At 37.3% G+C, this 22,887-nt stretch overlaps 1 protein-coding gene across 7 annotated transcripts in view; it reads right to left on the reverse strand.

Annotated features, from left to right (window-relative positions):
- The window catches only part of KCNH5 (potassium voltage-gated channel subfamily H member 5), a 350,572-nt gene that overhangs the window by 87,605 nt on the left and 240,080 nt on the right, over positions 1 to 22,887 (reverse strand). For all 7 annotated transcript variants that reach the window (XM_055538285.1, XM_055538286.1, XM_055538282.1 and 4 more), the window contains one exon: positions 17,858 to 18,110. In XM_055538285.1, the coding sequence (XP_055394260.1) occupies positions 17,858 to 18,110 (253 nt within the window). The remainder of the gene's footprint in view (positions 1 to 17,857; positions 18,111 to 22,887) is intronic.

Consider the following 22,887-nt stretch of genomic DNA (forward strand, 5'->3'; position numbering starts at 1 on the left):
CCCTGGGGATTCTCCAGGCAAGAACATTGGAGTGGGTTGCCGTTTCCTATTCCTTAACTTCTTATAGAAGAGTAATCTTTATGGATACAAAATTATTATGTTTTATTAATTTATGTTAGTCTACATGGTATATTATAGGTTACTATTATTTATCAATTTATAATAAATTGTGTTAATAATCAAAAGGGAGATAAGACAAAAGAAAATGCACATAACTATTACAAAAATTGGCTTCAAGTGATATGTTTATTGTTTTTCTTCTCTCTACTTTTTATTTTCTAAATTTTTTATAATGAATTTTTTATTTAAAAATAACAAATTATTTTCACAGATGTTTTTCCTTATACTTTTTAGTGGGACTGAATTAATAAAGTAGGTACATATATCTGAAGAACAGTAAATAAATACCCATTAATAAATAAGTGTATCATCAATAGATAAAAGATATTCAATATATACATAAATTTCCCCTGACAATATAGATCATTTTAAATTGTGGAGGTATTCAAATGTCTGTTATATGTTTTTTTTTAACCTAAATTGATGTAATTAAAATTCTCATCATATTTCTATCAACATTTTAAAATTTAAATTCTTTATCTTTTTTAGTATCATGGGGAAATAAAAAGTCTATGAGGCTGAAAAGTAACACGGGAAGTTAACTGACTCAACCAAAGTAAAATTACCCTCTGGTCCTCTCCCTAAAAAATGTCTAGAGAAGCATAGCAAAATTAATAAATATGGATTATCCTGCTCCAAACATGAGAACTCATGTTACATATAAGCAATACTGATTGTTTTATAATACAGAATTTCCATTAGGATACACAATATATCAATCAGACATTAATCAAACTATTTTTCTTTAGCCAGTTTTCCATATCACCTAATAGTCACTCAATTCACAACTTTTAAGGCACTTGTGGGAAGATGGTTGTCACATAACTCAACTAATAAATTTACAAACTGACTAATGTTCCTCAGAAAATATCATGCACATTTACGCTGAGTAACATGCAGGAATCACAGCACTGGAGACACAGGGTTATGTATGGACTATCAAATAGAAAAGCGCCCTTTTTTTTCATCACAAAGGATTTGTATACTTTTAGAACTGGGAAATCCTGTTCATCCTCTTAACTATAGAATATTTGATGTTAGTTTTTAGGTCAGCTCCCACTGGGTGCAAATAGTTTCAGCTATAAACATTTTAGAGTTTGAGAAAACTAACCTTCCCCCAAAGTGCTAAAATTAGTAGAAAAGCTCACACTCGACATGAAAGTTGTTGTTTGGTCTATTTATATTTTCTCAGTTCTTTGCATCAAGTCTTATGAAGCATTTCACTTCCAAACCACAGGAAACTGGATTGTAAAATAGAAGACGATATTAACAATTCATATAGCAGAAAACTGGAAAATTTAAGACAAAAGAGAGTCAAATAGTTACAACATAATTAAAGGAGTAAAACAGATCGTAGTATACCAGTCCCCTGAGGTGCTGATTTTACAGTGTTTTTATTTTAATGTGAAACACATCATTTGATGAGTTAATGATATAGATAAAATGAATTCATAAAAATTATCTCAGTTATTCATCAATTAGTACAGCAATCCACTATAGCCAATGAATTCCTAAAAATAGAGTGCTTGAACTACTTAGGTAGTTTTCTGTAACTATATGTGATACAGTGATAGCTCTATTTAACAATTCTTCTATAGAATGGACTTAATTCACCTATTTACTTTTATTAGTCAGCCCTTCACTATAACAGATTGTTGTAGTCGGTTCATAAACTTTATTGTGAATTCATATGCACAAAAATTCATTTATAAATTAACAAAGCTAAGAGTTGTTAAAGTGTGCGATTTTAAATTGACTTTGACTTTATAAATAGCAAATGTCATAAAGTAATATTTTGAAGGAAAAGAACATGATGAGCACTAAAACTTAGAGATTATATAGGTGTGTTAGAATAGAGTTTTGGAAACATTTAGAACTGATGCCTGCCAGTCTTTAGTGATTGATCTTCAAAGTCATCTTGTTGAAAAATTATAACAGATGCAAATCTGACACCTTGAGAGAAGCAAATAATTCTTATCTACCTAAAAAACTACTGATTTAGCTTATGAATTTTTATTGACATGCACAAAGAATGAGCCAAATAGTTCTCATTAAGTGGATGTATAAAAACAGAAAGTATTCTGATGAATAAGTGAAGGACAATGGCGGCTACCTTTGCGGAGGTAGAAGATGTGGTAATAAGCAGGCTGATAATCCTGAATTTGGTACTCTTAGTATTAAGAACAAATTGGTTATACACAGAAATCTGAACATGTGTCCAAATCAAGAAAGTTAGTAGCATATTATTTTTTAAAAAGTCTAAGAAAGAGACTAAATTAAAAAGTAGTTAAGTCTTAAAATTCTATTTTATCTTTCAAAGAAAGCATTCAGAGTTGAGACTTATTATAATTTCATACAATAACTAAGTCTTATAACTTTCACATCTGTCAAATGGGAGAAATGATGGCTGTCCAGTTCACCCCATTCAATGAATGCATCCAGCATCCTAACCCTAACTCTAGCACTACACTTAAGCTAGAACATGCGTTTTATACTGTAGGGGAAAAGACATGCAGAAAATAGAAATCCTGCTCTCAAGAATTTTTAAGTATATAATACATCCAAAAAAGTATATATGTCCAAAAGTATATAATATGTCCAAAATATATAGGAAAAGATAAGTACTGTAGGATCAGGAATGACAAAGTACATAAGAGAAAATGTTTATTTTTAATTCAAGGGAGTTTCATTAAGACTTCACAAGTAAAATAGTGTTTGAGTTTAATCACAGTGGAGTCTTTGAGAGAAGAGCGGTAATTTTTTGTGAAAGAGCAGCATGAACATGATCTGCCCAGGGCATGATGTGCAGCGTTACCCCAATACCGGAAACCTATGGGATGTAGTGAGAAGGCCACGTCTAGAGGGAAAAAAGAGCATCCAAGAGGGAGAAACTTTAGTGCTGTGCAACAGTCTGCTTCATCCTGTTTGAAAGAGAGAACCACCAGAAGTGTTTCAAGTAAAGACAGTCATGGCCTATTCAGTGCTTTAGTACCAGAACTAGCAATGGTATGAAGAGTGTCAAGGAAGTACCGTTACATCACTGTGAGACAACCGTATGATATTTCAGAGATTACAGATACATGACTTCACCTTGCCTCACAATCACCTCATCACAAGTTAAGACAGTGACAAGATTAAAGAGGAAAGGAAGATATAAAGGACATGATAGTAGAAAACAAAAGCTCCATGATTTGTCTATTGACTCGAGTGAGATCGAGGGAGTAACATATTTAAAATACTCTATGAAGAAATATGAACCAAGAATTCCATATCCAGCAAAACTGATTTTCAAGAACAAAGGATGCAAACTATATTACTAATATAAAAGAACTCAGGGATTTTGCTCCCATGGATTTTTCCCAAGATTAGTGAATATCCTTTAGACAACTAAATTACCTAGAGAGACACTGATACAGATTAGTGGTAGCCCTAACTATATAGTTACTTGCAGAATTAAGGCTAAATGAAGGTTAAAGGGAAAGGGTATAGTATGCTATGCTATAGGCTCTGAAAATATAGAGTTAGTACGGCTGCTAAAAATAATGATGGGTGGGGAAGAATGGGAAAACAAGCATATGCAAAAATCTTTATATGTATTTTCAGTAATTATACTGGTGGTAATGGTATTAGTATTGTTATTCTGAGGTTGCTATATTTGTAATGTCACATAAAGCAACAGAACATTATGCAATACTTTAATTTGATCATCCCCAGCAGTCTCAATATGGAAGAAGTAGTTGAAGATGTAATATAGAAGTGAATAAATAAAGCCCTAGTATACTGAATTTTAGTTAAATATAATCTGTATTAACTCTTTAGAAATTTTATTTTTATCTATCTATATATATGGGTATATATACACATATATACAGAGACACAAACACAGATATATCTTTCTCCTCATTTTATTTATTAAATGGACCAAGAAACAATGACTCAGTAGCTGTGAATATCTGTAGGACCAAAACTGTGAAACAAATTTCACAAAAATCAATTCAAGCTTCTTGGAGAAATGCCTCAGGTGTGAGGCAGAATTATACAAGATGAGGATCTGCTCATACTGCATAGCAATGAAGTCATCAAAGACTACTGTATCAAAAAGACATAGGAGCCAACTTGAAGGGGCTCTAACTTGGCAAAGACAGGAAATTGGCACTTCAATAGTGGTCAAAACTGTAATGCACTAAAATTCATCATTTGTTTAAATTCATTAGTGCATAAAGATATTTTTAAGGAACTATCTAGGTACCCTTAAAGGACAAGAAACCAACTGGCTATCTTAAAAGTTGGTAAATAATGGAAAAGTATTAAGTATATGTGCAGTCACTCCTATGTGAACTGCATGCTGCTGCTAAGTCACTTCAGTCGTGTCTGACTCTGCCATAGACGGCAGCCCACCAGGCTCCTCTGTCCCTGGGATTCTCCAGGCAAGAATACTGGGGTGGGTTGCCATTTCCTTCTCCTGTGAACTGTATACTGGGTAACCAAATAGTAGTTGAGAGGTAACTCTCTATAAAAGCATTCCAATCAAAAACAAAAATATAAACTAGAATACTTCCCTTTTGCAACTTCCAATGAGTTAATGGAGCTAAGCATTGAGTACTGACAGTTGCTAACAAAACAAAAATACAGCTAGAGACAAAAATACGTGTCATCTGATGAAAGAACACAGACCCACTTATAATCTTGCAAAGGGATTGAACCTGAGTCTGATCAGGCCTCTGGATCCAGCTGCTAGTTGACAGGAAATAGAGAGGATGGAGAAGCCTGCTAAATGACAGTCAGGATGCAATCAGCAGAGTCCAGACTGTGGGAACTCTGCAGGACAAAGGGCTCAGGGTCTTCAGCAAATAATTATAAAGAAAAGAAAGGGGTAAAAGAGGAACTTGTAGATTTAAATGATAGATCAAATTCAGAAATAGGTGAATTAAACTTGGTATTTAGAATGGATCACAAGGTGTAACTTCTCCCAAGTGGATGGAGATTGTAAAAGGTCTTTCACTTGACCTGTGAAATGGTTACAGGATCTTTGAACTACAGAGCTTCATTAGGTTATATGTTTATATTGTTGTACTTTATGAACCTGTTTTTTAGTTTACAAATTAAAAAATTCTAGTAGTTTTGATGTGCACCTACTCACTAACACCTCCACCTCCATATACCAAAAAGAAGACTGACTTCTCAATGGCATTCACAGAGCAAGTCAACCAACACCTACAATGTACTAGCTTTGATCTTCTTAGTGACAAAACAAAACCAACTTATTAAACTTGTAATTAGTTAAACTTTCAATTTCTTAAAGATAAAAGCACACTTGATACTTTTTGAGAAAATATGAAATAATGGGCTTGACTAAGGGAAGGCAGAGTAGAGGAGCATAGTGGGAGCAAGACACTGGTGTGTAGGTAGGTATAAGAAATCTAGAAAAATAAAGATGAAGCTTTCTATACACAGATGCCATGACTTCAGGAAAACAGAAGAGCAATGAGAAAAGCAAGACAAGCCTTCCAACTCTATCCAGAAACTGTTAGCACTTAAGGGAAGAGTGGAGCATTAAGCATAGGAACCAAGACAAGTCACAAGACCAGTACAAACTCAAGGAGTGGAAAAGTAGACTCCACGTCTTCATGGAAGAAACTGAAAAGATCTGTAGCCATTCTTGCAATGGTGATGCATCCTCCACATTAATACCTACCAACCAGATGGACTCTGAAATTTTCCAATACCCACACAAAAGACAGAACTTAATATCCTCATTTTATGTTCTGAGGGCTCATGTCAGTTCTCCCCAGACTGAAACAATTTTATGGGGTAAACTAGTCACTTGGAGGAGGGCCATATTTGTAGACATATAGTAGCTGATTAAACATCTTGCACCTGGGTAAAAAAAAAAAAAAAAACTAAGGTGAAGTCACTCAGTCCTGTCCAACTCTTTGCAACCCCATGGACTATAGCCTACCAGGCTCCTCTGTCCATGGGATTCTTTAGGCAAGAATACTGGAGTGGGTTGCCATTTCCTTCTCCATGGGATCTTCCTGACCCAGGGATAGAACCCAGGTCTCCTGCATTGCAGGCAGATGCTTTACCCTCTGAGCCACAAGGAAAGCCCTTTACACTTTACTTTCTATGGTACTTTTTTTTAAGATATGATTTTTTTTTTTATTGAAGAATAGTTGATTTACAATTTTGTGTTAATTACTGCTATAATACTTAACAGTGTTGTTAGAAGAAAAGCTTATTTTTGGCTGTGTGGCATGTGGGATCTTAGTTCCTCAACGATGGATCAAACCCATGGTCCCTGAATGGAAGAGCAGAGTCTTAACCACTGGACCCTGAGAGAAGTCCCAGAAAAAAATATTTTTAGTAAAAGGAAACAAAGCGGTAAAGTTAATATTTGGCACTCTAATTTCTGTCAAGATTAAACCAAAATTTCAAAATTCTATTTTAAAATTCCTGGTAAAGAAAGCATCACATTTGAAATGTGATGGTTAAGAGGATGGACATTGAGTCAGAGAAATCTGGGTTCAAATCCTCTACCCACCGTTTATTTTCTAGGTGTGACCTAGGGTGACTCACTGATACTGCAGAGCCTTGGCTTCTTTATCTGTAAGATGAATTCCCTAGGGCTCAGATGGTAAAGAACCGATGACCTTGGATTGATACCTGGGTCAGGACCCTGGAGAATTCCATGGACAGAAGTGCCTGGTGGGCTACAGTCTATGGAGCCACAAAGAATCAGACACAACTGAGCAACTAACAAGATGACTATACTGAACACTTTTTTCACAGATAAATTAGAGAATTTGATATAATAATATTTATAAGATAGTGAGTATTTAACAACTATTAGTATTTAAACCAGACTTTCAAAGGAGTCTAGGGGTCTAGACTATATTTCTCAAAAATAAACTTTACAAGTTGTGATAGGAAATCTTAAAATCCAAACATATCTAGGTATTTAAATTTTACTTAGGCATGGGCATGCTCAATTACTAACTAGAGATAAGATGTTTCTTTCTATAAGTCCCTTTTAACCCTAAAGCATTGATATTCCAATAAATAATACTAATTTGTAGATCTATCCATTCCAGTTGATGGTAAAAGTAATGGCAATTTCAGGAGTTAAAGCCAAATTCCCTTCCATAGAAAAAGAATTTTCTACCATGGCAAACAACCAGAGTGTAAGTTCAATTCTTTCTTGATACTGGGAGTTGCTAATGGAAAATAAGGAAATAGTGTTTTAGTAAAGAGTTTTTAGTGGCCTGAGATATTTAGCATTTATCCCTTCTTATTCTCCATGTTCAAATTGCCCAACTAACAGTAGGAAAGTGTTTTCTCAGTTTGTATTAGATCTATGCTAAAGCTAGGATCCTAGCTGCTGCTACTGCTGCTAAGTCGCTTCAGTCGTGTAAAACTCTGCGACTCCATAGACAGCAGCCCACCAAGCTCTCCCATCCCTGGGATTCTCCAGGCAAGAACACTGGAGTGGGTTGCCATTTCCTTCTCCAATGCATGAAAGTGAAAAGGGAAAGTGAAGTCGCTCAGTCGTGTCTGACTCTTCCCGACCCTATGGACTGCAGCCCACCAGGCTTCTCCGTCCATGGGATTTTCCAGGCAAGAGTACTGGAGTGGGTTACCACTGCCTTCTCCTAACCTTTACTGAGAAACTATTAAAGAGGACAAGGAAATGGCAACCCACTCCAGTATTCTTGCCTGGAGAATCCCATGGACGGAGGAGCTTGGTGGGCTACAGTCCACGTGTCACAAAGAGTCAGACACGACTGAGCAACTTCACTTCACTTTCACTTTTATCACAGATGACAGAGAGACAAAAATGAGTAAGACCTTTCAAGTACTCACAACACAGTAGAAGAATAAACAAGTAAAAGACAGATGAAGAACCCTGTATAGGCATGTAATGGAAGCCCAGAACAAAGGTACTTAGTCCAGACCAAGGCAAAAAGGGAGAGAGTAAAAGAAGGTAAAGAAGCAAGAGTCAGACAAAAAGAGGAGAAAAGATGTTTTAAACAAAGAAGCAGTATACGCAATAGCTTGCCAGGAAGACAGAACTTGGTGCTCAGAAAACTTTCTGTAATTCAACATGGTGAAAAGAGAGTAGGAATAGGGAATGGCACAAATCAGGCTGGAAAGCAGGGCACAGACCTGAACTTAAAAGGCCTCACAGTCCAGGCTAAAAGTCATGTTTTTATCCTGAAGAGGCTAAAAAGCCAATCCTAACAAAGAGACAAAAAAGATATTTTATATTTTAGAAAAATTATTCAGATGGCAGCATAACATAGAATTGGAGGTTCAAGTTGACAACAGATAGCAAATATGCCTTTCAGATGTAGCCATGACCCAGAACCAAAATTTTAAGAGCAATGGTCATGGGAAAGGACATTCAGTTCAGTCGCTCAGCCGTGCGAATCTGCAATCCCATGGACTGCAGCACACCAGGCTTCCCTGTCCATCACCAACTCCCTGAGCTGAGTCAAACTTATGTCCATTGAATCAGTGATGTCATACAACCATGTCATCCTCTGACTTCCCCTACTCCTCCTGCCTTTAGTCTTTCCCAGTCTCAGGGTCTTTTCAAATGAGTCAGTTCTTCGTATCAGGTGGCCAAAGTATTGGAGCTTCAGCTTCAACACCAGTCTTTCCAATGAATATTCAAGACTGATTTCATTTTAAGACTGACTGCTTTGAATTTGCAGTCTAAAGAACCCTCAAGAGTCTTCTACAAACACCACAGTTCAAAAGCATCAATTCTTTGATGACAGCTTTCTTTACAGTCCAAATCTCACATCCATACATGACTACTGGAAAAACCATAGCTTTGACTAGATGGATCTTTGTTGGCAAAGTAATGTCTCTACTTTGTAATCTGCGGTTGAGGTTGGTCATAGCTTTTCTTCCAAGAGCAGTGCAGTTCACTTTAGTTGCTCAGTCATGTCTGACTTTTTGCGACCCCATGGACTGCAGCACGCCAGGCCTCCCTGTTCATCACCAACTCCCAAAGTTTACTCAAATTCAAGTCCATTGAGTCAGTGATGCCATCCAACCATTTCATCCTCTGTCATCCCCTTCTTCTCCTGCCCTCAATCTTTCCCAGCATCAGGGTCTTTTCAAATGAGTCACCTCTTCCCATTAGGTGGCCAAAGTATTGGAGTTTCAGCTTCAGCATCAGTCCTTCCAATGAACACCTAGGACTGATTTCCTTTAGCACAGACTGGTTGGATCTCCTTGAAGCCCAAGGGACACTCAAGAGTCTTCTCCAACACCACAGTTCAAAAGCATCAATTCTTTCTTAGTCCAACTCTTACATCCATACATGACTACTGGAAAAACCATACCCTTGACTAGATGGACCTTTGTTGGCAAAGTAACATCTCTGTTTTTTAATATGCTGTCTAGGTTGGGCATAACTTTTCTCCCAAGGAGTAAGCATCTTTAATTTCATGACTGCAGTCACCAGATGCAGTGATTTTGGAACCCAAAAAATAAAGTCTGCCACTGTTTCCACTGTTTCTCCCTCTATTTACCATGAAGTGATGGGACCAGATGCCATGTATCTTAGATTTCTGAATGTTCAGTTTTAAGGCAGCTTTTTCACTCTCCTCTTTCACTTTCATAAGAAGCTTTTTAGTTCTTCTTTAATTTCTGCCATAAGGGTGGTGTCATCTGCATATCTGAGGTTATTGAGATTTCTCCCAGCAATCTTGATCCCAGCTTGTGCTTCATCCAGCCCAGCATTTCTCATGATGTACTCTGCATAGAAGTTAAATAAGCATGGTAACAGTATACAGTCTTGAGGTACTCCTTTTCTTACTTGGAACTAGTCTGTTGTTCCATGTCCAGTAATAATTGTTGCTTCCTGACCTGCATATAGGTTTCTCAAAAGGCAGGTCAGGTGGTCTGGTATTCCCATCTCTTTCAGAATTTTCCACAGTTTGTTGTGATCCACACAGTCAAAAGCTTTGCCATAGCCAATAAAGCAGAAATAGATGTTTTTCTGGAACTCTCTTGCTTTTTTTTGATGATCCAGCAGATGTTGGCAATTTGATCTCTGGTTCCTCTGCCTTTTCTAAAACCAGCTTGAACATCTGGAAGTTCATGGGTCACATATTGTTGAAGCCTGGCTTAGAGAATTTTGAGCATACCTTTACTAGCATGTGAGATGAGTGCAATTGTGTGGTAGTCTGAGCATTCTTTGGCATTGCCTTTCTATGGAACTGGAATGAAAACTGAACTTTTTCGGTCTTGTGGCCACTGCTGAATTGTCCAAATTTGCTGACATACTGTGTGTAGCACTTTCACATCATCATCTTTTAGGATTTGAAATACCTCAACTGTAATTCCATCACCTCTGCTAGCTGTGTTCATAGTGATGCTTCCTAAGGCCTACTTGACTTCACATTCCAGGATGTCTGGCTCTAGGTGAGTGATCACACCATCATGATTATCTGGGTCATGAAGATCTTTTTTGTACAGTTCTTCTGTGTATTCTTGCCAGCTCTTCTTAATATCTTCTGTCTCTGTTAAGTCCATACCATTTCTGTCCTTTATCGAGCCCATCTTTGCATGAAACGTTCCCTTGGTATCTCTAATTTTCTTGAAGAGATCTCTAGTCTTTCCCATTCTGTTATTTTCCTCTCTTTGTTTGCATTGATTGCTGAGGAAAGCTTTCTTATATTTCCTTGCTATTCTTTGGAACTCTGCATTCAAATGGGTATATCTTTCCTTACCTCCTTTGTTTTTCACCTCTATTCTTTTCACAGCTATTTGTAAGGCCTCCTCAAACAGCCATTTTGCTTTTTTGCATTTCTTTTTCTTGGGGATGGTCTTGATCCCTGTCTCCTGTACAATGTCATGATCCTCATTCCATAGTTCATCAGGCACTCTATCTATCAGCTCTAGTCCCTTAAATCTATTTCTCACTTCCACTGTATAATTGTTAGGGATTTGATTTAGGTCATACTTGAATGGTCCAGTGGTTTTCCATACTTTCTTCAATTTAAGTCTGAATTTGGCAATAAGGAGTTCATGATCTGAGCCACAGTCAGCTCCCGGTCTTGTTTTTGCTGACTATATAGAGCTTCTCCATCTTTGGCTGCAAAGAATATAATCAATCTGATTTAAGTGTTGACCATCTGGTGATGTACATGTGTAGAGTCTTCTCTTGTGTTGTTGGAAGAGGGTGTTTGCTATGACCAGTGTGTTCTCTTGGCAAAACTCTATTAGCCTTTGCCCTGCTTCATTCTGTACTCAAAGGTCAAATTTGCCTGTTACTCCAGGTGTTTCTTTACTTCCTACTTTTGCATTCCAGTCCCTTATAATGAAAAGGACATCTTTTTCGGGTGTTAGTTCTAGAAGGTCTTGTAGGTCTTCATAGAACCATTCAACTTCAGCTTCTTCAGCATTACTGGTCAGGGCATAGACTTGCATTACCATGATATTGAATGGTTTGCCTTGGGAAGGAACAGAGATCATTCTGTTGTTTTTTGAGATTGCATCCAAGTACTGCATTTCGGACTCTTTTGTTGACCATGATGGCTACTCCATTTCTTCTAAGGGATTCTTGCCCACAGTAGTAGATATAATGGTCATCTGAGTTAAATTCACCCATTCCAGTCCATTTTAATTCACTGATTCCTAAAATGTTGACATTCATTCTTGCCATCTCCTGTTTGACCACTTCCAATTTGCCTTGATTCATGGACCTGACATTCCAGGTTCCTATGCAATATTGCTCTTTATAGCATCGGACCTTGCTTCCATCACCAGTCACAATCACACCTGGGTTTTGTTTTTGCTTTGGCTCCATCTCTTCATTCTTTCTGGAGTGATTTCTCCACTGATCTCCAGTAGTATATTGGGCAACTATCAACCTGGGGAGTTCATCTTTCAGCGTCCCATCTTTTTGCCTTTTCATACTGTTTATGGGGTTCTCAAGGCAATAATACTGAAGTGGTTTGCTATTCCCTTCTCCAGTGGACCTCATTTTGTCAGAAATCCCCACCATGACCCATCCATCTTGGGTGGCCCTCCATAGAAAGTACATTACGTATAGGTTAAAGAGACACCAAGAAAATAGAATGAACAAGATCAGTTTTGAAGGATGGCAGGGAAAGGGTGTGAAGTTAAGTCTAAACTTTGTTTTGTTGTTTAGTCACTAAGTCATGTCCAACTCTTGGTGACCCCATGGACTGTAGCCCACCAGGTTCCTCTGTTCATGGGATTTCTTAGGTAAGAATACTGGAGTGAGTTGCCATTTCCTTCTCCTAGATATCTTCCCAACCCAGAGATCAAACCCAGGTATCCAGCACAGGCAGGAGGACTTTTTTCCTTTCTTTTTTTTTTTTTACTACCAAGGCAGCAGAGAATCCCCTAAGTCTAAATTACCAGATAATAGACTATATTTTACCCTAAAATCTATATACTGAGGAATTCTAAAGTGTATAACATAAGCTATAGACAAACAATGTTTTACTCACTACTTAGAAAATTTAAAAGAAGACAGGCATGAGTTTTTTAAAGCAAATAACTGGTTTACTTTCATAAAAATGTCTAAATTAACTAAGCTCATCATCATCACAATATGTAGAGCAAATATACCTGGTTCACAGTACAGCATCTCAAAACAAAGAAATGTGGATACAAAGGAAAATAATTTTCTGGAGCTTGGGAAAAGCCCTTTAAAGAATTTAAGTGTGAAACACTTGACTTTCAACAACAAGTATATGGGAAGAAATCTAAGCCACAACACTAAAGTAACATTTTCACAGATTCTCAAAATAGAAGAATATTATTCATTCACATCTCAGGTTTCTGGGTTTTTTTTGGGGGGGGGGGGTGGGCGGGGGATAAAAATAAGAAGCAGATTTTGAGTTCTTATGTTTTCTTTGAGAGAAATTTTCAAATTCTTTGAAGAATTTATGTTTTCTTTGATAACTGACAAATGTTTATAAGAGATGAACTGATTCTAAATAACGATTCTAATTAAAATACAATCTTTACCCAGGTAATAGAAATTACACTTTTCATATTACTGTGTTGTGTTGTGTGTGTGCACTCAGTCTTGCTCAACTTTCTGTGGACTCCATGGACTATAGACCACCAGGCTCCTAAGTCCATGGAGTTTTCCAGGCAAGGATACTTCAGTCAGGTTGCCATTTACTACTCCAGGGGATCTTCCTCACCCAGGGATTGATCGTATGTCTCCTGTATTGGAGGCAGATTCTTTATCACTGTGCCACCTGGGAAGCCATTTTATATTATTAAGTTCATTTAATTCTGTCTCTTTCATCTTCTCTTATGCCTTCTCCCTTCAACTTAAAAACACCATCTAAGCCTCTGTTTAAACTCCACATAAATAAGCATGGTTCTCTTGGGAACTTAAAGTTACAGGTAACAGACTTAGATATAGATTGCCTTAGATTAATAATTCTAACCATATGATTTTAATAATCAGTGAAAAGAGAAAAGTCAAAATGTGAATGCAGCAAATCAACTATTTTACAAGATGGGTCTAAAGTTAGTAGGGAAATGACATTTGTATAGTCTCTATAAGGTACAGTATACTTTGTCAGACACTTAAAAGTAACCTGGCTATTTTAGGCATACGAATAAATCTGTTCACATTAAGTAATTACAGGGTAAAAACAAAAATGCAAGAAGATATTAAAGTACATGCAATATTATGTATGCATCATGAACTTAATTTGGAAATCTTTGTGTTTTATAAAAAGTGAGAAGGTCAAAAGAAAAAAAAAGTGGAGGTGTAAGAACTGAAAGAACTTCAATTTAGAAAAAGACATGAACTGCAATTATCTTCATGTGCCCTATTTAGAAAACATCTTGAAGCCACCTCTCCATGTTAAAAGAGAAGGTATTTATTGACTATATTTTTATCTTTCCATTAATTAGTTCTGCTTCAGAACTTATTCATTAAACACCTTAACACTTTTGACACACTAAAGAATTATGGAGCTACCAAGAGACCGTTGAGAGGCAAAGATCCAAGGGAATGAACTGCACCTGGTTTTTGGATTCAGAGATTTTAATTAATTTTAAAATGACCTCACCTCTACTTTTCAGCTGGCAAATAAATCAGCGTAAGAGAGAGCAAGGCCTACTTGTTTCTCCTATCAGATCAACTTAGACAAATCCATTTTTCTGAGGTATATGCAGATGGGGGAGGGGATGCTGTTTCTTTCTGACCCTTACAAGGGTTGTTATATAAAAGAAAAGAGTTCAGTGCTAAAAGTCACAATTCAACTGAAGATATAATAGTTACAAATATCTGTGTACCAAATAACACAGTAATAAACATTATAAATAGCAAACTATGGGAAATACAAAGAGACATAGATACAACACATTAATAATAAAATAACATGTCACTCTCAGTTTCAGGATAGATCAAGAGGAAAAAAAATAAGTAAAGATACAGAAAACCTAATTAACTTACTCAATAAGGTAGAAAACCTTGATATATGCCAAACTTCATGTGCTGATAACTTTTACAACTTTTCATTAAGTTTGCAATTATTTCAAAATTAGGCTACAAAAAAATTAGAAATAAGAAAAAATAGGATTATAAAAAGAATGAACAGTCAGCATAGTGTCAGAAGTGATGTGGATGAGTTACTCCTTTTCCCTCCCTATCCTAAAACATTGTTAAACATCTTAAGTGTTAAATAAAAAATAAAAATCCTTTTTAGTTATAAAAGAAAGTATTGCTGGCTTAGAAAAGTCTGAAAACATGCATCCCCGGTGGAAGTCACACTGTGAAGTCACACAACAGAGCTGGCGAGACAATCTACAAGTCAAGAAGCTGGTTCATTAAGAAAGACCCTTCTGGCAGGTTCCATGCCCCTTAGATAAAGCACAGGTGGCAACAGACACAAGCTTCAACAGGCTCATAGATGGAACCTATAAGCCATATGAGCACAAGAGCATATCTGGACCATGGCAGACACACTCCTTGGGGCATGTGGTACAAACATCTCTCACATATGACATCACACACCGTCTCCTGCAGAAATTCACTATGAGTCCACACTCCTACTCCACAATCTCCTCAGAGTGCCTTCCTGCCAGATTGGTAGAAGGTGCAACACCAGGGTAGAGTTCTCAAAGTTTTCCTCCACAACTATCTTGTCATTAACTATCCAAATCACAGACACCATGACGACATGACTTTGGCCAGCACAAGGCAATGGCACCCCACTCCAGTACTCTTGCCTGGAAAATCCCATGGACAGAGGAGCCTGGTAGGCTGCAGTCCATGGGGTCGCTAAGAGTTAGGCACGACTGAGCGACTTTACTTTCCCTTTTCACTTTCATGCATTGGAGAAGGAAATGGCAAGCCACTCCAGTGTTCTTGCCTGGAGAATCCCAGGGACGGAGGAGCCTAGTGGGCTGCCATCTATGGGGTCGCACAGAGTCGGACACGACTGAAGCGACTTAGCAGTAGCAGGGCACCTAGGCGACCCTTTGAGCCTCTCCAGCGTCATGCCTTCCCACACCCCTGCCCCCGCACTTATCCCTTTCTTGGAAGATCACTTCCAGGGCAAAATTTTTTTTTAAACAGAAACTTTTGATTGCCTTTTGGCTGAGCTAATCTTTGTTAGAGACCCACAGAATAAAGGAAAGAAAGATTGCCAGAGAGGTATACATGTAATTTAACTCATTAAACCAAGAGATGAAAAGTCTCTGAAATGTTCAGATTTTTGAGGAGGATAAACAAAAAGCATTCATTCAAAGAAATAAAATATGACAGATTTGTGATGAGACTGGACCAATACCCAGAGGCCCTGTGTTCATTTTTACTGTGTCATTGGGCAAAACTAGCTACCATTTTATTTTAAAATGAAAAGAAAATGCATTTTGTCTGTTTCACTGCACACATGATTCCAGCTTAGCAGACCTAGCCCAGAGGCACTGCACTCAGGGCTTTCTCAATCCATCTTTTTAGAAAAGAAACTAGCAAGGTGAAGCTGCAATGAAGAAAATGGGGCAAAACAAATGACAGTGAGTGCACAGTCTAGGAAATTTATCACAACAGTACTCGTTTTTTTATATTTGATGTCTGCTATCCCACCCACCATTGACATGAACATGTAGGAAAAAATACGCCTGTTTTGGGCTTGTGTTTTATCATCTTCTTTAAGCAAACAAGAATTGTTGTAGTGTGTATATGCTACATTTTACCACAAAGGATTGTTCTGGTGAAAAGTACACTTTTTATGAAGTATTACATAACTCCTTTATGCTCCAGGAAACAAAGCAGAACACACAGTAAGCAACATTAAACACACCCAGAGTGCTGATTCTAAGAGCTGCATGCATTTTTCCAACCAAACAAAAAAATAAATAAAAATAGCTTCTAAAAGAAATTTATGCATAAATGTAATATTATTTCTCAACAGTTAAAGAACGTTTTACAAACAATAGTGTTCAGTCATTTGCATCCTTGAACTAATTTTTGTAACCCTTACAAACTTATTGAACCTATTTTCTTAGGAAGAATCATAGTTTCTCAGTTCTCGATTCTGTCTTTTTCAGGTAATTGTGCTTTTTGAATCAATCCTTTATTTTGGGGCTGGATTTTGCTTTTGCAGTTTCTAAAATACACCAGTCAATCTTTTACTTATGAGAATAAGTAGCATTCAAGCTATGGTAGGTTGACCTCAGTAGCTAAAAAATCCAATAGCTTAAAAATTGAGCTCATTTTTCATGAGACAGAAGCCATGAAAAATGTGATCAAAAGAGAGCTGACATCCTACAATTCTAACTTATTTTACTTGAAAAAACACAAGAAATTATTCTCCTCTGGCCTCATTATTGCTTCCTTTTTTATCTATGTGGACTTTATGCTGCAGATATTTGAGCAGAAAATGATCTAAAATATCATTTAGCAATTTTTACCAAGATAAAGTATAAAATGGATTACACTGTCCCCAAACATGCAATTTTTAAAAAATTTTTTTCACTCACATGTACTGTCACTGCCTTTTTTCATTAGCACAACTATGTCAGGTCTCTGAATTTTAGAACAAATTTATTACTAGCTGAATAATTTTTCTCACTCATAAATATAGATGGGTAGAACCAGCTTTAAAAACCTAAGTTTACTTGCATTGTGATCATTTCAATATAACAGGTCAAATTCAAATACCTCCTCATTACTTTCTGCTCATTACTTAGGTCCACTGCGAGAAAGCAGAAAGATCTGGGGAAAGATGATCTGTACTCAAATACTAATTCTCAGGTAGCTAGCTGAACCAGCCACTGAACTGGTTGGCTGTTGTTGGAGGTATAAAGCCTCAGTTTATACATCTCTAAAGGGAAGTGTTGATCTGCAAAGGTTCTGTTGTCCCTCTGAGACAAATACTGTAGGTTACTAACCTGACAATCATTTCACAAGCCATTTTCACACTTAACAACATGGAAGTTCAGTCACCCTAGGCTGTGATCACCTCTCGTCTAAAAGGCATTGTCGTATTGTTGCCAAAGAAAGTTTAATCAAACCCAGGGCAGCCCATTAAGCTATGACTAATACTAATGTTCTTTGCTGAAATGGCATTACTAGTTTTCACTGAGATTCATCATCTCATTAGTGACCCAATTTCCAAAGTCACCCAGCAAAGGAAATTTCTCTTAAGAAACCTGAGAAGTAAAAACCTCTAAAACTGTTACACGTTTGCTGCTACATTAGGAAAGTTCACAGTACCTAAAATAGCCACCACCTCATCATCCTGGATGACTTCCAAGGATCCTGACACCACAAAGCAGAGGGCATCCACACTTTCTCCAGCATGGTAAATGAGGTCCCCAGGAGCACAGTGAATAGTTTGGAATTCTACTGCCAAGGCTCGCAGACACCCATCGCTGGCCAATCGAAAAGCAGGATGTTCATTAAAAACCTTCCGGTTTAGATGAACACAGATATCAGCTCTCATGTCCTTGGGACAGATGGAGAGGACCTGAAGAAAGTGAGAGATGAATAAGTAAGAAAAAAGAGAGAAAGACTATTTCCAACAAAAAGGAATCTGACAAATACTTATTGACTATGGCACAGTCTGCAAAATGCTGTATTGAGGAAAAAGGTAATGAGACACAGCTCTGCTCCGAAAGATCTAATAATCCAGTGAGATGGGCTGATGAGCATATGGGCTATTACAACACAGCACCATGTAGTGACTCTCTGAGTGGGTATGGATCTCATCATGGATCAAAGACAGGCTCAAGACAGCCGGGAAGAGTCTCAGAAAACAATGTATTACAATGTCATCAAATAAATAAAATAGGTCATTAACTTTCATTTCAGTCTAGTTGCTACTTTATAATTATTTTCATAACTACTTCAAAATTCAGGATAACGGACCTTACTACACTGTTACTTACTACTTAACTTACTACTTAACTACAATGTTACTTACATACATTGGAAGTGGATTCATATTAACCAATTACAAGACAACAAAGTAAACAAAAGCATCATTGCATGTGTCATGCAACTTGACATGGCTGATAACAACTCCACTCTCCATATGTTTTCTTCACTCTGAAATATTTTTATTTTACTAATAAATTTATGTGCAGGGAGCAAAAGCATATTCACCAGCCTTCTGTAAGGCTTAAAAAACTGGCAATGTCCATGCTGGCAGAGGTGGGCACTACAGGCTGCATGGTAGCCCTTGCTCATTCAGGTCTTTGATTCCTAAAGACTGCTGAGAGCAACAGCTGAATTCAAGCTCCAAGCACCATTTAGAAAGGGGGACAAATGGCAGAAACATGCTTAAAGAGACAGAGGTATAGAAATTTTATTCCCTGTAGCTTTCAGACAAGGCAATTAAAGACCCAGATTAAAATGGACATATAATCACATTATCATCAGAGCATCATCGAGCAAGATATGATTATAGAAGTCAGGACAGTCCCTGTGAAAGGCGCATGTGCAAACTCAGAATCCCCTCCCAACTCCCTTGGTAAACTCTTCCTTATAATCAGAAATGTTTTTCTCTGATAGAATTTGAATCCCTTGAGCTGAAGTCTAAGTTGATTTGTCCTCATTAAATTATACCAAATAATGTTTTCATATAAAATAGTTTTCTTTCCTATGCTAATTGCATTTTAACCTTTAAAAAATGACCTAAGGCCTGGAATATTCCTTTCACTTGGAGCTCACTATCCATGAAAAGCAGGTTGCTTCTGTGTGTAGAAGATGAGCCATCGTAAATGTAAAAACCCTTAATTAAATTGTGCTTTCAATATCCATCCCCTTAACCTTTCCTAATACTGTGATACCATGTCACACCACCAGGATCTTTGCGGATTTTTTCTTACTCTTCTGAATTCCTATATGCAATAGTGATCAGCTCTCCTATCTTTCTGAAAGAGTTCATCTTTGAAAAAAGGAACATCTAACAGAACTATAGAAGCAGTTGGCACTTTCCAGATCAGTTAGTTTCCATAACAATACAATGTTTTCTTTACTATATTAACTTTCAGTGACTCCTGAAAATATTAGTCTTTCAATGGGCACTTACTGAGCTTCTACCGCAAGGCATGTCACTGCATTAAACTCCTGCAACTAGAAGGGTAATATGCTGTCTTTGCTTTGGTGAAGCTAATGATGAAGTAGGCGGAGATAGGAGGTAAAAAGACAATTATAATACGGTGAGGAAAGTATGATAGGGGAATGGCCATGGTGACATGGAAGAGTGCCTGGAGGTATCATGAAAGATCAGCCTCAGGAGGTCCTAGGTCTGGGAACAGATCTACCACTTACCTTTGTAACCTAAGGCAACTTATTTATCACTCTGAATCTCATCTGTGAAATAGGATAACAGTGTTTATTTCATAGGTTCATTGTAGGAATTAAATGGGGATTTCAGTTTAGCCCAGTTTAGTCTTGCACATGGTAAATGTTAAAGAAAGGCTAGGCTTTATTTTCCCTACCAAACATTTGAGTATTCAAAAAAAAAAATGTAATGCTTTTTTTAGCTCTCTTTAAAAGCCATTTGCTTTTTTTTTCATTCTCCACTCCTGCCTAAATTCTGTTTCTTGACTGTTTGAAAAAGTTCTAGGCAGAACTAAGAAAGTATTTCTGCATGAGCCTGAATAAATTTCAAGTTTTAGCTAATGTTAATATTTTCCTCAAGTTGAAAATAGAATTGGTGCTAGGGGAGCAAAAACCATAAAAGCAATTTTAAAATATATACATACATGTATAAATATTATACTGAATAGCTTAATGGTCAAACAGATCAATCTATTTCTATTTTTGTTACCTTACAGAATTTTCATTATTTTAGATTCATTTTGGTAACAGTCATTTCACATCCTTTTAATTATTTCTTTCAAGATTCATGCTGAAAATGAAATCTCCCAGTATTAGCAATATTCTCTGTTTAGTAGTGTACCAAAAGAGGAGTTTTATTACATTTTAAGTGCATCCTTCTTTTCTTCACTTTCCTTAAGACATTGACTTTTTTTATTATTTTGATTCACAGTATATACTAAAGTCCAAATGTCATAAAGTGACAAATTAAAACTAAGTGTTAAATAGACCAAAGTCACACCTACTGGCAAGCTCCACCCAATCCCTTATATATAGCATGTGCTCTATCATGGTGTGTATGTCATCGAGATATGAGCGTAATCTTATTTTTTTTTTTTTCTGTAAATGAAAGCCCTAATAAGTATCTTTGTGCTGATGTTTGTGCTCAGTCGTGTCCAACTCTCTGTGATCCCATGGACTGTAGCCCACCAGGCTCCTCTATCCATGGAATTTTCCAGGCAAGAATACTGGAGGGGTTGCCATTTCCTCCTCTAGGGGATCTTCCTGACATAGGGATTGAACGCTCATCTCTTGTGTCTCCTACAGTAGCGAGCAGATTCTTTACAACTGCACCACCTGGGAAGCTAATAAATGTCTTGCCTGAATGCGTGTGTGCTAAGTCACTGCAATGGTGCCCAATTCTTTGTGACTTTACAGACAGTAGCCCACCAGGCTCCTCTGTCCATGGGATTCTCCATGCAAGAATACTGGAGTGGGTTGTCATGCCCACCTCCAGGGATCTTCCTGATTCAGGGATCGAAAATGCTTTTCTTATGTCTCCTGCATTGGCAGGCAGGTTCTTTACCACTATTGCCAACTGGAAAGCCCAATAAGTATCTTATACAAGGCAAAATTTAGTTTTTTGTTTTTTTTTTTTTTTTAAATTTTATTTTATTTTTAAACTTTACATAACTGTATTAGATTTGCCAAATATCAAAATGAATCCGCCACAAGTATACATGTGTTCCCCATCCTGAACCCTCCTCCCTCCTCCCTCCCCATTCCATCCCTCTGGGTCGTCCCAGTGCACCAGCCCCAAGCATCCAGTATCGTGCATCGAACCTGGACTGGCAACTCATTTCATACATGATATTTTACATGTTTCAATGCCATTCTCCCAAATCTTCCCACCCTCTCCCTCTCCCACGGAGTCCATAAGACTGTTCTATACATCAGTGTCTCTTTTGCTGTCTCGTACAGAGGGTTATTGTTACCATCTTTCTAAATTCCATATATATGCGTTAGTATACTGTATTGGTGTTTTTCTTTCTGGCTTACTTCACTCTGTATAATAGGCTCCAGTTTCATCCACCTCATTAGAACTGATTCAAATGTATTCTTTTTAATGGCTGAATAATACTCCATTGTGTATATGTACCACAGCTTTCTTATCCATTCATCTGCTGATGGACATCTAGGTTGCTTCCATGTCCTGGCTATTATAAACAGTGCTGCGATGAACATTGGGGTACTCGTGTCTCTTTCCCTTCTGGTTTTCTCAGTGTGTATGCCCAGCAGTGGGATTGCTGGATCATAAGGCATGTCTATTTCCAGTTTTTTAAGGACTCTCCACACTGTTCTCCATAGTGGCTGTACTAGTTTGCATTCCCACCAACAGTGTAAGAGGGTTCCCTTTTCTCCACACCCTCTCCAGCATTTATTACTTGTAGACTTTTGGATCGCAGCCATTCTGACTGGTGTGAAATGGTACCTCATAGTGGTTTTGATTTGCATTTCTCTGATAATGAGTGATGTTGAGCATCTTTTCATGTGTTTGTTAGCCATCTGTATGTCTTCTTTGGAGAAATGTCTATTTAGTTCTTTGGCCCATTTTTTGATTGGGTCATTTATTTTTCTGGAGTTGAGCTGTAGGAGTTGCTTGTATATTCTCGAGATTAGTTGTTTGTCAGTTGCTTCATTTGCTATTATCTTCTCCCATTCTGAAGGCTGTCTTTTCACCTTGCTAATAGTTTCCTTTGATGTGCAGAAGCTTTTAAGGTTAATTAGGTCCCATTTGTTTATTTTTGCTTTTATTTCCAATATTCTGGGAGGTGGGTCATAGAGGATCCTGCTGTGATGTATGTCAGAGAGTGTTTTGCCTATGTTCTCCTCTAGGAGTTTTATAGTTTCTGGTCTTATGTTGAGATCTTTAATCCATTTTGAGTTTATTTTTGTGTATGGTGTTAGAAAGTGTTCTAGTTTCATTCTTTTACAAGTGGTTGACCAGAGTTCCCAGCACCACTTGTTAAAGAGATTGTCTTTAATCCATTGTATATTCTTGCCTCCTTTGTCGAAGATAAGGTGTCCATATGTGCGTGGATTTATCTCTGGGCTTTCTATTTTGTTCCATTGATCTATATTTCTGTCTTTGTGCCAGTACCATACTGTCTTGATAACTGTGGCTTTGTAGTAGAGCC

Source organism: Bubalus kerabau, chromosome 10, assembly GCF_029407905.1.
Source record: "Bubalus kerabau isolate K-KA32 ecotype Philippines breed swamp buffalo chromosome 10, PCC_UOA_SB_1v2, whole genome shotgun sequence".
Lineage (NCBI taxonomy): Eukaryota > Metazoa > Chordata > Mammalia > Artiodactyla > Bovidae > Bubalus > Bubalus kerabau.